Genomic DNA, 18354 nt, shown 5'->3' on the forward strand with positions numbered 1-18354 from the left:
TGTGATATGATATCATATGAATACAGACAATGGACACATTCGAAATGTTGGTTGATTGTGTTCGTTACGACATATGCGTCTTTATTATTAATTTTGCCTTGAGATAGGTTGATTAAAAACACATATTCATATCAATTATATGATATTATATTGATCAAAGCAGCGAGGGACATTGGTGAATAGAGAAATCATGTTGGAAGTTCGAACGCCAGAAAAAACATACATTTACAATGAGATCTCGGGTAGAAAGAATAGCATAACTGTCATACTCTGAGAAAGAAAACAGTTTTAAAAATTAGTCAGAAAACGCGTCCTTTAAATATAATTCGATTTAAATGACCCTTATCTTGGCAAAAACTATCAAACCTGGTTCTTCGATTGAAGTCCCAGGTTTGAAAGTTTTTGATATGATGTGGGTTAATTTAATCGGTCGATAATTGAAGGACTAATTTCCTGGCCAAAATTTTTTTCAATAATATTTTTTTCAAATTACCTTTCTGCAAAACCGTCAATACGATTTTCATGAAAGAAAGAAATAATGAATGAAAGAACGAACGAGTGATATAATGAATATGCATTTTTATTGAAATAATGAATAGAATTTCTCATGGTATTGTTGAAATAAACAGACACGAGAGACAGAGAGTTAGATAGATCAATAGATAGATAGATAGATAGATAGATAGATAGATAGATAGATAGATAGATAGATAGATAGATAGATAGATAGATAGATAGATAGATAGACAGATAGATAGATAGATAGATAGATAGATAGATAGATAGATAGATAGATAGATAGATAGATAGAAGAAGAAGAAGAAGAAGAAGAAAAAAAAGAAGAAGAAGAAGAAGAATAAGAAGAAGAAGAAGAAGAAGAAGAAGAAGAAGAAGAAGAAGAAGAAGAAGAAGAAGAAGAAGAAAGAGAGTTCTGTATAAAATTGAAGCGTGCATTCTATTACATTTTATGATGCATTAAGATACCCCCTCCCCTCCCAATTCCTATCAATCCTATATGATACATTACCCCCAGTCAGAGGCCTTGTGGTGAAATACTCCTTCTTTTCCTCCTCTATTTCTCCTTTTCCACATCCCCCCTCCCCCGCTTTCTCCTCCTACTTCTCTATTCCTCATCTATTCCCCCTCCTCCTCCTCCTCCTCCTCCCTCCTCCCTCCTCTTCATCCTCTTCTCCAGCCTCCTCTTCCTCCTCTTCCTTAGTCTTGTCAATAATGTGGAATGTCTTTCTCAGCTTGTTATGATTTTGACAAACTCTGAAAAAGATGGGGGAAAAAACCCAGTGTTTCACTGTAGAAAACAAGAAGTACGTTTAAAATTAAAGTGAATAAGTATGAACAGAGCAATAGATCTCAATGCGCTTCACAATGTTTCATTTATTCTTTCATTTATTATTATTAAATGCCATTTATTATTATTATTCCCTCAGCAGGCCAATGGAAGCATATTTCCATCTCACACAGTGTCACGTGCATGGCAGGCCTAAAATATCCATCACTCCCTATAGCCAGTTACTCATCAATACACGTGTCGAGTGGGGTAATGTGTGTAAAGAGCCTTATCCAAGGACACAACATTTGGACCAGAATTTTCCATGACCACTCCATCTTACCCATCCTGGTATCCAAATGTTGTGGTTTAATATCATCTTCGTGTTTTGTGATTTGTGAGTTTTGTTCACTCTTAGAAATTATCAAGCCCCTTAAAAATATTGTTTCCACGAAAAGTGGTCTTCTACTCGTATTTTTCTTCATTGTATCAGTAAGCCTAGCGCGCATGATGCACGCGGAGCACACCCACCTCGCTGTCTCGCCTGGCACGCGACAATAGCATTGCGGTTAAGAGAAGTGAGAGCTCTTGGTAACTACGTTACCCTACACACTCTTTCGTTGGACATACATACGGACCATAATCTATGTCAAACGCATTCCCTAATAGAGACTGTAAGCATCGTGCAACCCGATCACCTCAAGCTCATCATTGACTGATTAACCGTAGCCATCATAAACTTATAGAGAGAATGAAGTTGACGTCACTAAGGTCTTTGTTATTCTTTATTTGCCATCCATGTTTATGAGTAATTCTCACTAAGCTTTATAAATATTATGCACTTGGCTAAGAAGTTCACAACATTGCAATCCGGAAGTAAAACTGGCTAACACACAAAACGGTGTGTAACCTTGAAGGTTTATAGTCTGGTTACTACAGTTTAGTGAGAATTACTCATAAACGCGGATGGCAAAATACAATAACAAAGACCTGAGTGACGCCATCTTCGAACTATCTATAGATAATATGTGCTTGGCTAAGAAACTTACAACATTGCCACCCGGAAATATAACGGACCAACACACAAAACTATGTGTAACTGTGAACGTTTATAGATAGTTCGAAGATGACGTCACTCATGCCTTTGTTATTGTTTTTGCCATCCGCGTTTGTGAGTTGTTCTCACTAAACTGTATTAAACAGACTATAAAAGTTCATGGTTACACAGAATTTGTGTGTTGGTCCGTTATACATCCGGATGGCAATGTTGTGAACTCCTTGGCCAAGCGCATTCTATCTATAGATAGAACGAAGATGACGTCACTCACGCCTTTGTTATTGTATTTTGCCATCCGCGTTTGTGAGTGATTCTCACTAATCTGTATTAACCAGCCTATAAAAGTTCATGGTTACACAAAGTTTTGTGTGTTGGTCCGTTATACTTCCGGATGGCAATGTTGTGAACTCCTTGGCCAAGCGCATTCTATCTATAGTCTGGTGAATACCGTTTAGTGAGAATTACTCATAAAAGCGGATTGCAAAAAAACAATAACAAAGACCCGAGTGACGTCAACTTCATACTATCTATTAACCAGACTATAAAAGTTCATGGTTACACATAGTTTTGTGTGTTGGCCCTTTATACTTCCGGATGGCAATGCTGTGAGTTTCTTAGCCAAGCGTACCCTATATATAGATAGTATGCGCTTGGCCAAGGAGTTCACAACATTGCCATCCGGAAGTATAACGGACCAACACACAAACTCTGTGTAACCATGAACTTTAATAGTCTTGTTAATAGATAGTTCGAAGATGACGTCACTCAGGCCTTTGTTATGGTTTTTGCCATCCGCGTTTGTGAGTTGTTCTCACTAAACTGTATTAACCAGACTATAAAAGTTCATGGTTACACAAAGTTTGTGTGTTGGTCCGTTATACTTCCGGATGGCAATGTTGTGAACTACTTGGCCAAGTGCATTCTATCTATACAGTTTAGTGAGAACAACTCACAAACGCGGATGGCAAAAACAATAACAAAGGCCTGAGTGACGTCATCTGCATACTATATATAGATAGTATGATTACCATCCGGAAATATAACGAACCAACACACAAAACTATGTGTAACCTTGAACGTTTATATTCTGGTTCATACAATTTTGTAAGAATTACTCATAAACGCGGATGGCAAAAAACAATAACAAAGACCTGCGTGACGCCATCTTCGTTCTATCTTTCGCCCGACACTGACCAAAACATTACGTCAAAAGACAAGTCTTTGGCCACAAAAGAAAGCACATCGTGAGTTGCATTCAATAGTTCAGCCAATGGGATCACTTGTTTCCTTGAGCGCTTCTAACGAAAACTCACTTGGCGCTGCATGCACAAAAAACCCTAAAAAATGACGTCAACATATAAGCCCTTGTCGGTCCTAACGTAGCCATCGTCAACATAGAGCCTGATACTAAAACCGTAGCCATCATTAACTTATAGCCTGACACAGACCAAAAAATGACGTCAAAATGCCAGTCTTTGGCCCCAAAAGAAAACAAATCGCGAGCTGTATTCAATAGTTCAACCAATACGTCAAAATGCCAGTCTTTTTGGGTTTCAGTGTCAGACTATAACTTAACGATGGCTACGCCAAGACCCACTAGGACTTATAGTTTGACGTCATTTTAAAGTTTTGTGTAACGTCTAGTGAGTTATCGTTAGTAGATCTCAAGGAAACAAGTGATTCCATTGGTTGAGCTATTGAATACAACTCATGATTTGTTTTCTTTTGCGACCAAAGATGTGTCTCTTGACGTCATTTGTTGGTCAGTGTCAGGCTATAAGTTAACGATAGCTACGGTCCTTGTGTCAGACTACGGATTAACCGTATCCATCGTTAACATATATAGCCTGACACAAGAACCCTATTGGACTGGAAGTTTGACGTCATTTTTTAGGTTTGTGTAGCGTCTTGTGTCTTCAGACATAAAACTCATCATGGGCGATTTTAATGCCAAGGTGGGCCGAGAAAGAATAGAAGATATTGTGGGCCCACATGGTCTGGGAGACAAAAATGACAGAGGTGATCGTCTTATTCAATGGTGCCGTCAACATGATCTGACAATCACAAATACTTGGTCAACAAACCACAATAGAAGGAAGTGGACATGGAAAAGTCCTGGAGATGGAGTGAGAAACCAAATAGATTACATACTCATCAGCAAACGTTTCCGAAACTCGGTTTTGTATGCCAAATCTATGCCGGGGGCTGACTGTAACAGCGATCATATACCTGTGCTATGCCCCATACGAGTTAAATTGAAAATCTGCAAAAGAGCAAAGGCTAAACCTAAATACCAACTAGACATTCTCCGGGAGGAACAGAAGATACAAGAAAAATTTGAACTATCAGTAAGAAACAAGTTTGAAGTGCTTGGAGAACTAACAGATATAGAAGAGAAATATGAGCAGTTTAAAGACAGTGTTGCTGCATCATTAGAAGAAAATGTTCCAACCACACTTAAGTTGCAGAAGAAGAAATGGATTACTCCAGAGATATTAGAATTAATGAATGAGAGAAGAAAGGCCAAAAATCAGGAAGAAAAATACAAGACTCTGAACAGGCAGATAAAAAGAAAATGCAACGAAGCTAAAGAAGACTGGATAAATGAACAATGTCACTATATAATGTCCTGCAAAGAAAAAAATGGCAAATTCTTCCATCAGAAAATCAAAGAAGTGACAAACAAAACTAAATCAGGTGCTAAAAGTGGATGCATCAAAGACAAGCGTGGAAACACCATCATGGACAAAGACTGCATTCTAAACAGATGGTCAGAATATATTGAAGAACTTTTTTTTGATAATCGAGGAGAAATGCCTATGATAAAAGAACTGGAAGGGCCTTCTATAATGAAAGATGAAGTTAGGAACGTCATGAAAAGCATGAAAAATGGAAAAGCTGCAGGACCTGATGCCATAACAATTGAAGCCTTGACTGGCCTGGGTGAATGGGGATTGAATTCATCACAAACCTTCTAAATCAAGTGTATGACACAGGAAAAATGCCAACTGATATGAAACGATCCATTTTTATAGCACTACCAAAAAAGCCAGGGGCAGTTGATTGTGAACAACACAGAACTATTAGCCTAATGAGCCACCTCACAAAAATTCTTTTGAAGATAATTTTACTAAGAATAAGAAATAAAATACGACCTGAAATTGGGGAGATGCAATTTGGTTTTGTTGAGGACAAGGGTACCAGAAATGGAATATTCACATTATCAATGCTGATGGAAAGATGTATTGAAGTAAATAAAGATCTGTATATGTGTTTCATCGACTATTCAAAAGCCTTTGATAAAGTACAACACGAAAAACTATTCAAAATTCTATCATCCTTGGACATTGATGGTAAAGATTTAAGAATATTACGGAATTTGTACTGGGAACAAGAAGCAGCAATGCGTGTTGACAATGAACTAAGCAGTTTTACACCTATTAGAAGAGGAGTTAGGCAGGGGTGTGTTTTGTCTCCAGATTTATTCAACCTCTATAGTGAAATGATATTAAGAGATATCGAACATAAGAAGGGGGTGTGTATTGGAGGAAAGAATGTAACAAATCTGAGGTATGCAGATGATACGGTTCTACTGGCAGAATCTGAACATGAACTACAAGAATTACTGGATGTTGTAGTCAGGAGTAGTGAAAATATGGGACTGGAACTGAATATATCTAAAACAGAATGTATGACGGTATCTAAAAATAATAACCCACCAGCCTGTGTAATAACAAGCAGAGGACAAACAATACAACAAGTTGAATGTTTCAAATATTTAGGCTTCAATGTAACATCCAATGGAAAATCAGATTGTGAAATAAAGAAAAGAATAGGTATGGCGAAGAATGCATTCAACCAGCTGCATACAATTATGAAAAACAGGAATATTAGCATGAAAACAAAAATCAAAGTCCTGGATTGCTATGTACTGTCTGTGCTGCTATATGGTTGTGAGAGCTGGACCATAAACAAGACCATGGTTAAAAGACTGGAGGCAGTGGAAATGTGGTTTTACAGAAGAATGATGAGGGTGTCATGGATGGAAAGGAAAAGAAATGAAGAAATTTTAGAAATGGCAAACAGAAAAAGATCACTGATAACAAAAATCATCAAACGCCAAATGGAATTTTTAGGACACATTATCCGCCACCCTGGTTTGGAAATACTCGCCTTGACTGGAAAGATGAATGGAAAAAGAATAAGAGGAAGACAAAGAATAACGTATTTGAAAGGGATAAGAACTGGACAGATGAAGCTGAGAAAGGTGGCGCTGCTTTAATAGAATTGGCAAGAGATAGATCAGCTTGGCGGAAGATGACCTCCGACGTCTGCTTCAGATATGGAACTACATGAGATGAGTAGTGTCTAGTGAGTTGCCGTTAATAGAGCTCAAGGAAACAAGTTATTTTATTGGTTGAATACAACTCACGTCATATTTTGGTTAGTGTCAGGCTATGACTTTACGATGGCGGATTAACCCACTGGTTATCTAAATGGGGAGGTCCCGATATCTCAGTTGGTAGAGCATTAGCTAAAAACGTAAAACCCCTGGTTTGATCCTGGGTGAAGTAGAGAAGTCTGTCCACCCAGCAGCAGTGATTGGGTAGCTAGGTCTCTTAGATCTGGCGGAAAGCCCGTTGCGATAGATCAGCGTCCTATGGTAGCAAGCAATAGCTGCTGTCCGTTTGACGCTAATATAGAAACCGGGATAAACGTCGGCTCCATTGGTTTTATGACTCTGAGGGACTCCATTTTTATTTTTTCCCCTCACACAAATTTCACGATTCCATACCTCTATAATTGACTTTTCCCGTGCCGTTGATATCCGCTGCTTTGATCATTTCTTCCACGTCTTCTTCACTCAATTTTTCTCCCAAGTTTGTCATCACGTGACGTAATTCCATGGCGGATATGAACCCGTGTCCATCGCGATCAAAAACCTGAAAAGAACGATCCAGACGTGTACTTATTTCAGGCCTGATAACCCAATTTGTAATGGGATCATTGTTGTAATGGAAATACTGTCAAACCAACACGAAAGTATTGTCCATAACAACAATATTAAATCAAGTCCATAATTGCATTCAATAGTCTGACGTCACGTCCGCCCAGCAACGAGCAGCTTGGTTCTAAACAAAGAAAATCGGTAATTTTTATTCTTCACGCTGGCTAGAACTTTTTCACATGTCATGTAATCAGAATGTATAAAAGTCAAATAATATTTATAATGTTTTTCTCCTCTAGATACACTTTTATGCTCGTCGGAGAAATATATCTTAAGGGCGTCCGCCATTGTTCCGATAGTTTAGAACCAGTTACTGAGTTACTATGCGTCATTACGAGGGAAGTGACGTCACGACTGTTGAAGCCTATTGCCCTTGGTTATCAGACAAGTGATATCAAGTGATTTAATTAAGCTTGAAAACTTAAGCATTTCTCTGATACGACGTGCACTTATTTGCATATATGTGAACGTCGATCTGATGTAAAGAATTATAATTTGATAAAATAAAACGCTTATGACAGAGATGCTGCTGATACCAATTATTCTAGTACAGACACCGAAAAAAAATCCTATTTTAGGAGAAACACATTCTAATTCTAATGTGGATGAATTAAGATGACCGTAAATCTGTTAAAATTCTTAAATCGGAGGAATTTAAGATCTCAGTTTTAAGAATTTTTGGAAAGTTGGGGTATCTTAATTCATCCATATTAAAAGGAAATATAATCTGACAACATTACAAGTTTATCGTTTTTGAAGAAAAAAAAAACAAACAAAACAAAGCAAAACAGAGGAAAACAAAGCAATAAATAAGAATATTAGTGCGCGACAGTGGAATGTACACTCTTTTTTGCAAGTTGACACTTAAATTTTAATATTGTTTCACTGTCAATAGCATCTAAGAGGGAAAGCAGATGCTAAAATGTTATTATTAGTAGTGGAATTATTGACTAAAGTCGAGCGCTGAATGAACCAAGGAATTAATCGTGAAAATTATCATTTATCACGAAACGGATGAATTACAACCTTTTAATTTGTAATTGGATTCAATAGTCTGATGTCACGTCGCCCATCAACGGCGGCCACCGTGGTTCTATACAAAGAAAATCGGCACTTTTTATTCTTCAGGCTGGCTAGAACTTTTCATATGTCTTGTGATCAGAATGTGTAAAAGTCAAAACATGATCAGATTCATAATGTTTTTTTTTTCCTCTGGATACACTTTTATGCTCGTCGGAGAAATATTTCATAAGGGCGTCCGCCATTGTTCCGATTGTTTAGAGCCAGTTACTAAGTTACCATGCGTCATTACGAGCGAAGTGACGTTACGACTGTTGAAGCGTATTGTTGTGGCCTACAAAGCAGGGTGAGCAGGATATGTGACCAAATCTCTGGAGCGTGAACCAGTAGCACAAGACCCATGCATTCAAAATACCCTTCGCGAGATTTCTGTTAGAGGCTTATCTTTTTGAGGCTATGTGGTCTAGTGGTATGACACTCGCTTTCGGATCGGACTGTCCTGGGTTCGAGCCTCGCGCTCGGCACATAGTTGAGTCCTTGGAAAAGGCTCTTTACTCACATTCTCTCACCGTACTCAGGTGTAAAATGAGTACCTGGCCGTTAACAGCGTTGTCTTTGTCCGAAAATGTAATATCTCCTAACAGGCGTTATGTCCCGTCCTACGTGTTAAATGTTGCTGTTGACCAGGGACCCCTTGTAAAGCGCTTTGAGCACGTTTAGTGGATATTGCGCTATATAAAAGCTCATTAAAAAAATATTTTGTTTCATTCAAACAATTGAAACTGATTGAATCCTAAACAAAAATTCTGCCGTGCTCCTAAAAAAAAACAAAAAAAAAAAAATAAATAAAAAAAACAAAAAAAAAAAACCCAAACAAAACAACATGATTTAAAGATTTTGGTCAAAAAACACATCCTTCAAATTAAATATCGATCGAGTAAAATGATCCTTAACTCGTCAGAAACTCTAAAACCTGGGACATCCTTAAAGACTTAATTAAAGTTCTTGGTTTGATAGTTCAAACAATTATTTTTTAGAATTACTTTTAAGGAATATTCACTTTCAGTAATCAAGCATAAAAAAACCCAACTTAACATAAGTCTCATAAATCTGACGCTAAAATCAGTTAACAGCAGACCTGCCTACTTCAATTTCAGAAATGCGTAGATTTTTGGAGATAAAAATAATAGTCGCTTATTAAATAACACTTCAAAATCCTTAAAAGCATGTATCTGGCATCAACTTTAATTTTCAATAAGTTTTAATGACTTAGAAATGCGCATGAAGTTTTGAAATTTTAACCGAAATTTCGTAATTTCACGAAATTTTTTTTTGTAGTAATAGTTTAGTAGGTAGGGTAGGTCTGGTTTAATGTATCCCGACAGAATACCGTTTTGACACGGTGGGTCATACATAATATAATGATTCCTCTAGGACTACCTACCTCAAAAGCACACAGCAGTTCTTGTGGAGACTCTTTGTTCGACAGTGTCCTTGCCATGACAGTCAGAAAGTCTGGGAAATCTATAAGGCCATTCTCTGTGGATTTAAAAGTAATATTATTTAATTTATGTACTAAAGAAATAAACGTGACTCACCATCTCAAAGCGGTTTTATGTCTGGGTAAACTTGGTGCTCGAAATAGAATTCATAGCCTAAAGTGAACTTGGTGCTCGAAATAGAATCCATAGCCTAAAATAGGAAACGTAAGGTTAGTGTCTCTTCGTTATGGTGATGATTAAATACTTTACCCCTTTGCTTTTTGAAGAAAATCCGTTTCTACTATAGCATTGTAGCATAAAAACAAATACCCCCCCCCCCCCCCCCCAAAGAAAAAAAACCCAACAAAAAGCAAAAACAAAACCAAAACTTAAAAACAAACAAACAAACCAAAAACCCATAAAAAAAAACAAAAAACAACAACAAAAAGATAATAATAAAAATAAAACAAAGACAAAAAAAAACAAAAACAAAAAACAAAAAAAAGCAAAAAACAAAAACAAAAAAAAATAACAAAACAAAAAAAAAACAACAAACAAACAAAAAAGAAACAAAAACAATTTTAAAAAATTCAAACTCGAGCTGTCCTTATTATCCTTTGATAAGAAACGTAGCAGCTCAAGACTGTTTATCCATACCCATCCGGTTTTACCACGCAAAAAAAAAAAAAAAAAAAATAGAATTTCAATCACTGGAGTTCAAGAATCTTATATTCTTGCACTGGACGAAATACCCAAAACATGTATCTAGTATTTTTCAGTATTTTAATCATTAATTCGATTTTCTTGGTCCGATTCATCCCAACAAAATACCATTTGGAGACGCCGCTTCACAAATATTATGACCAATCGTCCCAAAGCGGATTCTAAATCAGATTGAATCTAATATTTAAGAAATAATAATAATAATAATAATAATAATAATAATAATAATAATAATGATAATAATACTACTAATAATAATATTAATAATTATAATAATAATAATATTATTATATTATTATTATTATTATTAATAATAATAAATAATAATAATAATAATGATGATGATGATGATGATGAAATAATAATAATAATAATAATGATAATATAATAATTTATATAATATAATAATAATAATAATAATAATATAATAATAATAATATAATAATATAAAATAATAATAATGATAGATTTAGTATTGATATAATGATGATGATGATCAAATATTGGAGAGGAAATATGAATGAAGGAGATGTAATAATAATCTGATGATGATAGATATATATATAATAGAGAAAGAAATATAAAATAATAATAGATAATAAAATTAATAATAATAATAATAATTAATAATAATAATAATAATAATAATAATAATAATAATAATAATAATAATAATAATAATAATAATAAATGATGATGATGATGATGATGATGATGATGATGATGATGATGATGATGATGATGAGATGATGATGAGGATGATGATGATGATGATGATGATGAATATATAATAATAATAAATGAATGATGATGATGATGATGATGATGAGGAGGAGGAGGATGATAAAAATAATAGTAATAAAATTAATAATAATAATAATAATAATAATAATAATAATAATAATAATAATAATAATGATGATGATGATGATGATGATGATGATGATGATGATGATGTGATGATGATGATGATGATGATGATGATGATGATGATGATAATAATAATAATAATAATAATAATAATAATAATACAAAACACTTGAGCTTTTATATAGAGCAATATCCACAAGGGGCAAAGTGGCCAAGTGGTTAAGGCATTGTACTGTGACCCGGAGGGTCCGGGTTCGAGCCCAGCTTCAGACACTTTCGTTGTTTTCCTTGGACAAGATTATCAACCCCAAGTTTTCTCACTTGGACAACATGGGTGATTCTTTTTGGCACGAGATATCTTGTTTGATGAATTATCTATATTTCTTCGTGGAATGCCGAAGTGACGATATCTTATAATGTCGTGGTGGAAGGGCATAATGATTTGTTTCTAATATCCACTAAACATGCTCAAAGCGCCTTACAAGGGGTCCCTCACCAACAGCAATACGTAATATGTAGGACGAGACATAGTGTAATTTATTCGACAAAGACCTGAGTACAGTGAGAGAATGCGAGTAAAGAGTCTTTTCCAAGGACTCGCCTAAGCGCAGAGAGAGGCTCAAACCCATGACATTCCGATCCGAAAGCGAGTGTCATATTACAAGACCACATAGCCGCACACATTTAAAGCGAACTATAAAAGTAGGAAATTTATAACATTCAAATTTGAAGAGAACAGGTTCTCATTTTTCCGGCTCAAGTCGGGGCAATGTCGACTTTAACATCGTACAGGGTGTTTGGCAAAAAAAAAGTGTAGGATAATAATTTGATAGAGCTTGTCATTGAATTAATGCAATGGCGGAACATTTAGGTATCAAATGATAGGAAATTACTTAAAGTTTTGTTCTGTAAAGCATTCCAGTCCATTTCAATTACCGTTTTCAAAACATGATCCTTATAGTTAAGTTCCCTTTTTAAACAAAAACTCAGATCACATTTTGATTGTTTTTACCTTCGAATTTCTCAAATTTGCGTTCAAAATGGCATTAGAAAAAGCAATATTTTTATTTAGACCTACTGAGCTGTTGTGAATTGTTAAGATGAGATAGCAATGGAAAATTAATACCAAACAAAAATTTAGAGGATTGTGCATCTTTTGGTTTATTTTACGTAATTTGTAATTAGTTACTTGTCGTCAAGTTATTAAGATTGGTAATCCTACACTATTTTCTTCATCAAACGTACTTTATGTGCTCAAAACTTGGATGTGCTCTTGTAAAAGTGACAAGGAAACTGGGTTACATGTACTCCAGATGTGCTCGCTTTGTGCTATGGATAGAAGCAGGCGTTGACCATCGATACATATAATATTATATCACTATAAAACTCCATGAAACACCGATGACCTTCGGAAGACCGTGGAATTCGTTACCCGCATCAGAATCCAGCTTTGATCTACTTCGTAGGAACGCAAGAAGAAGAACATCATGAGGAAATTTGATTTTAAGCAAATTCTGCTCTCAATGAGGCACGTGGCTTTCTCGTACTTTTATTCGATTTTATGGTCCTGTGGTATGAGACTCACGTTTAGAACGGTAGTTCCAGGGTTCGAATCTCGCTTTGAGCGTAAAGTCGAGTCCTTGGAAACGGCTCTTTACTCATATTTTCTAACCGTACTCCGGTGTAAAATGAGTACCTGGTCGTTAACACGTTATCTTCGTTGAAAAAGATAAATGTAATCTCAACTTACAGACTTCATGTCTCGTCCTATATGCTAAGTGTTGTTGTTGGCTGAAGACCCCTTGTAAAAAGCTTTTAACACGCTTAGTGGATATTTCTCAGCATGTGAATGCTTGTGATTTATTTATATATTAATTAAATAATTAATCGATTAATTTATTCATTCATTAATTTATTAGTTCATTTATTTATTTATTTGTCTAAACTTACGAAAAACGTATTTCTTCGTATTTCTGACCATTTTGAATTTAGGCCACTGTTTTTCATCAGGTTCACCCTGACAAATGTCCCGATATTATTCGGGTTGATGTGATGGGGAACGAAAACACACAAACTCATTGACACCATGTAAATTAGAGAGTTCTCTATATAAATAGAACAGATACAATGAATTATAAGTGAAAATAAACATTTTCAGAAATTATAAAAATGAGATTCCACCAACTTTGTGCCTGGTATTCTTGTACCATCTGGTTGATCTCCGAGTCTGTGATGACCCCGCCCACCGACCGTATCGCTACGCCAAGGTCAGCAGTCGTCAAATAACCGTCGCCATCTTTGTCAAAGAGACCAAATGCCTCTTGGAATTCTGAAATAGTTCAAATTTGACAAGGTTCAACAAATCAATGATTCAACGTACAAAATAATAAGGGGGCCTTTATAGATGAGTTGATGGGACATGGAGTTTACACATCTAGGGACTGGTATATGAATATGATCATTACCTACCTGTAAATAGGTAGCCGGGTTTCGTAGATCTGGTATATAAAGTACATTGCGATAGACTAGAGTCCTCCCCAGAGGGTAATTAGAAATTTCTATTATCCGTTTAGCCCAATATAAACCGGTATAAACACCGGCTCTATGGACGTATTGCTCTGAATGACTACAAAGATCGGCAAAAAATTATTATAAGGACAGTTTGAAATTTAAATTCAAAGACTCCATAAGTCATAAATCATTTTTTAAAATGCAATCGACAGGGAGCTCCATAACTTAATAATATGAATTTGATGAAAAAGCTTTTAACCCTCTCCATACCAACTACAGGAAATCGTCACATTCGTTACGATACATCTTTTTCTTATTCAAATTTCTTTGGGATATCTTGAAATTTAAAGAAAATGAACAGTGTGTTGTAGGACATGTTTTGCTGAAGAAATTATGTAACGCAGGAACTTTACTGCTCTTGTGTTTGAGTGATAAAAAAAATAAATTTTGTGTTAGTTGTTTGTGAAGTTTTGGGGAAAATCCTGAAAATGGCTGGTAAAGAGAGGGTTCCTTGATATATTTTTGATTGCTTATGATGAAATGATGATTATGATTTTGATAATAGATCATAATTTTTTTTCATAGGGTATTTAATGGTCTTTGAACGAAGTAACTCTTATAATGAAAATGAATTGTCACGTTAATGTTATGTTATGTCATGTTATGATGATGTTGATGATGATAGTAATAATGGTTATATAAATGAATAATAATAATAATAATAATAATAATAATAATAATAATAATAATAATAATATAATAATAATAATAATAATAATATAATAATAATCATAATAATAATCATAATAAATAATAATAATAATAATAATAATAATAATAATAATAATAATAATAATAATAATAATAATAATACTAATGATAATAATAGTAATGTTTCTACAGCGATATGCCATAATGTTTTGTAACCTACGAATAGCAATGTTGTTTCATCAAATGATAAAAATGTAAAATGAATGACGTCCAACGCCAATCTGCTCTTCTTTATCATTTTAGACTGCCAGCTGGGTGATTAATTCTCTCTAAAATATTATAATGTAAATGTTGCCGCTCGAAGCTCGAAGAAAAAGATAATCATGTGAAATTAAATGTAAACTTCAATTTGTTTACAAAAACAGATCAAATGAACATTTCGGGTTTCCCCTTTATCAATTCATTCATCCTGTTTTGTTGATAAAGGGGAAACCCGAAACGATCATTTGATCTGTTTTTGTAATTAAATTGAAGCTTACATTCAATGTCATATTATTATTTATATCTAAAATATAGGCTACTTGTGTGTTTGTAAGATTGATCTAGCGGGCAGAACAAGTGGGTAATTTGCTTAAATGCATAGCATCAATAGAATGAATGAATTGGCGTGACTGTTCTTTTTTTCTTTTTAGACTACTAGTTCCGTGTTTAGTTCTCACTAAGATATATCAGTGAGACTATAAACGTTTAAGGTAACAGCTAAGAGTGATGGCATGTCTCATCCGGCATTTTACTTTAACGCAAATCATAAAAAAACCCGTAAAATGTTACTTTGGTGTTGATAAGATTTCGATTATGCGGGCAGAAATGGTGAGCATCTCATTAAAATTTAAACGCATACTGTCCATAATGATAATAAAAATCACCTGCAATCTGTTCTCCAGAAAATTGTTGCGTCTGTGGAAAGATAAAAAAGATTGAATACCATAACAAATTGAAAAATAGAATAAACATGCAAAGTGTAGGTTTTAGACAAATTTTATATGATTGTTATCTTTACGATAATAATAATAATAATAATAATAATAATAATAATAATAATAATAATAATAATAATAATAATAATAATAATAATAATAATAATAAAGATGATACTACTACTATTGCCACTGCGACAACAATAACTACTACTCTACTACTACTACTACTACTACACTACTACTACTACTACTACTACTACTACTACTACTATTGCTACTGCTACTACTAACTACTACTACACTACTACTACTACTACTACTACTACTACTACTACTACTACTACTACTACTACTACTACTACTACTACTACTACTACTACTACTACTACTACTATACTACTACTACTAACTACTACTACTACTACTACTACACTGACTACTACTACTACTACTACTACTACTACTACTACGTACTACTACTACTAGCTATACTACTATACTACTACTACTACTACTACTGCTGCTACTACTACTACTACTACTACTACTACTACTACTACTACTACTACTACTACTACTACTACTACTTCTATTAATGTAAGGTAATGGGACATTTATATAACGCCATTATCATTTAAAATGCTCAATAGTGCTTCACAATTCACAATGGCACAAATAATAAGTAAACAAATCAATAAACATTCACATGCACACACACAGACACACACACACACACACACACACACACAAACATATCTATACCCACCCACACGGACACTGCACAAATACGTTTATTATATATATATATTAAAATAATTAAAAATATATTATATGTATTTAAGTAGTATATATGTACACATACATCAAGGACTTCTATACTGAAAGGACTGACAAATGGAATCTTCAGCCCCCGCTAGTGGGGGCCATTGGTTGGATAACGATTTCAAGCAAAACTACTACTTTTCTGCCTTGGTACAATTTCCTTGAATACGCAATAAGTGATTCTGTTCTTATACTTTCGGTACTTTATAATAAATTGGTTTATTGACGACCATAATATTTCTTTTGTCTTGAATGATATGAAAATATACAAAAAGTAGTGAACTTCAACAATATTACAGGAAAGTATAAACTATTTTTTTATGACGCCCTCTTACAAACTGAGTGATTGGGTTTGTTATCTTTTTTTTTAAATCGAAAGTACGAATCTGCTTTCAATACCTTTTAATAACTAGATCTATGGCTAATTTACCGAACCAGATTCTTTGAATAAGTACCAATAATAATTGCGTAATAATTATTTAAGAAATGTTTAGAATTAGCATCTGGCTGAAGTTCCTGCAAGCGTTAGTTGGACCCATTGTCTTGCTTGCTCTGTCGAGTCGCACAGATACGGTGATCAGAATCAGACTCTGACATCCCGATTCGGATTAATGTTTCTTATTTTATTATGGCCTGTGGCTTTATATTTATATCTTTTTTTTTCTATATGGTTAACTGATAAATATTGACTTTATTGTATTAGTCTAGTGTATAAGTCGAGAGGGCCCTTTGCTCGTCACATCAACTTCACAACTTGAACAGTCCTTTCTACTGCTACTATCTAACTAAATACTACAGTTGCTAGATAGATAGCTAGTGGGTCTGATATTACTATTACATTATAAATATATGATGGAACTTCGACTCTAATATATAGTTATGCCCATTACATGGATCTGGTGTTGCTGATATGACTGTCAATCGTATGGGACTAGTACTCTGAATATATAGTTTTGCCTCATTGATCTGAGATGTTACTGATACAGTTACACGCACTCACTCACTCACTCTAATTATCTCTGTGACTATGGAAGGGAATTATGGATCTGATGCTACTCCATTGACTGAAAGGAATGGTTCATTTGATATGTAGATCTAAATAACTCATCAGTTTTGAGGAATTGTTTAAAGGTATCAAAGGTCTGACAGTTTCTTGTATAAGTAGTTAATGAATTCCACACAGCTGGAGCAGAAACGGCAAAAGATCTTTCAGGGAATTTAGTGTTAGAGATTTTTCTTTCAAATGATTCTGAGTTAGAAGACATGAGGGAGCCACTTGGAATATGGGTAGTAAGAAGTGATTTTAAGTAATGTGAAACAGTGTTGTGAAGACATTAAAAGGCACGGCATGCTAGTTCAGAATCAATTCTCCTCTCCATGGACAGCAAATGAAGGTATTCCAAAACGGGAGTTATATACTCATTCTTTTTTCTCAGGATGACAATTCGTGTTGCCCTGCTTTGTAACAACCGCAGTCTATTTTACGATACTATTACTGATGATGATGGTGATGATGATGATGATGATGATGATAATGATAATAATAATAATAATAATAATAATAATAATAATAATAATAATAATAATAATAATAATAACAACAACAACAATAATAATAATAATAATAATAATAATAATAATAATAATAATAATAATAATAATAATAATAATAGTAATAATGATATTAATGATGATGATGATGATAATAACAATATAATAATAATAATAATAATAATAATAATAATAATAATAATAATAATAATAATAATAATAATAATAATAATAATAATAATAATAATAATAATAATAATAATAATAATACTATGATATATTTTTAAAATAATAGGGTGGGGGTTAACAATCTTTCGTACAGCCAATGTCAATTT

At 34.1% G+C, this 18354-nt stretch overlaps 1 protein-coding gene across 1 annotated transcript in view; it reads right to left on the reverse strand.

Annotated features, from left to right (window-relative positions):
• Positions 1-572: 572 nt before the first annotated feature.
• The window catches only part of LOC144963154 (uncharacterized), a 26504-nt gene continuing 8722 nt past the window's right edge, over positions 573-18354 (reverse strand). Inside the window, exons 2-6 of the mRNA XM_078896859.1 lie at positions 15593-15623; positions 13630-13773; positions 9815-9909; positions 7138-7285; positions 573-1272 (exon numbers count right to left, since the gene is read on the reverse strand). Coding sequence (XP_078752985.1) covers positions 1247-1272; positions 7138-7285; positions 9815-9909; positions 13630-13773; positions 15593-15623 — 444 coding nt within the window. The 3' untranslated portion in view covers positions 573-1246. The remainder of the gene's footprint in view (positions 1273-7137; positions 7286-9814; positions 9910-13629; positions 13774-15592; positions 15624-18354) is intronic.

The sequence above is a fragment of the Berghia stephanieae genome, chromosome 1, assembly GCF_034508935.2.
Source record: "Berghia stephanieae isolate SIO BIC M18660-M18661 chromosome 1, UCSD_Bste_1.3, whole genome shotgun sequence".
In the NCBI taxonomy this organism is placed as follows: Eukaryota; Metazoa; Mollusca; class Gastropoda; order Nudibranchia; family Aeolidiidae; genus Berghia; species Berghia stephanieae.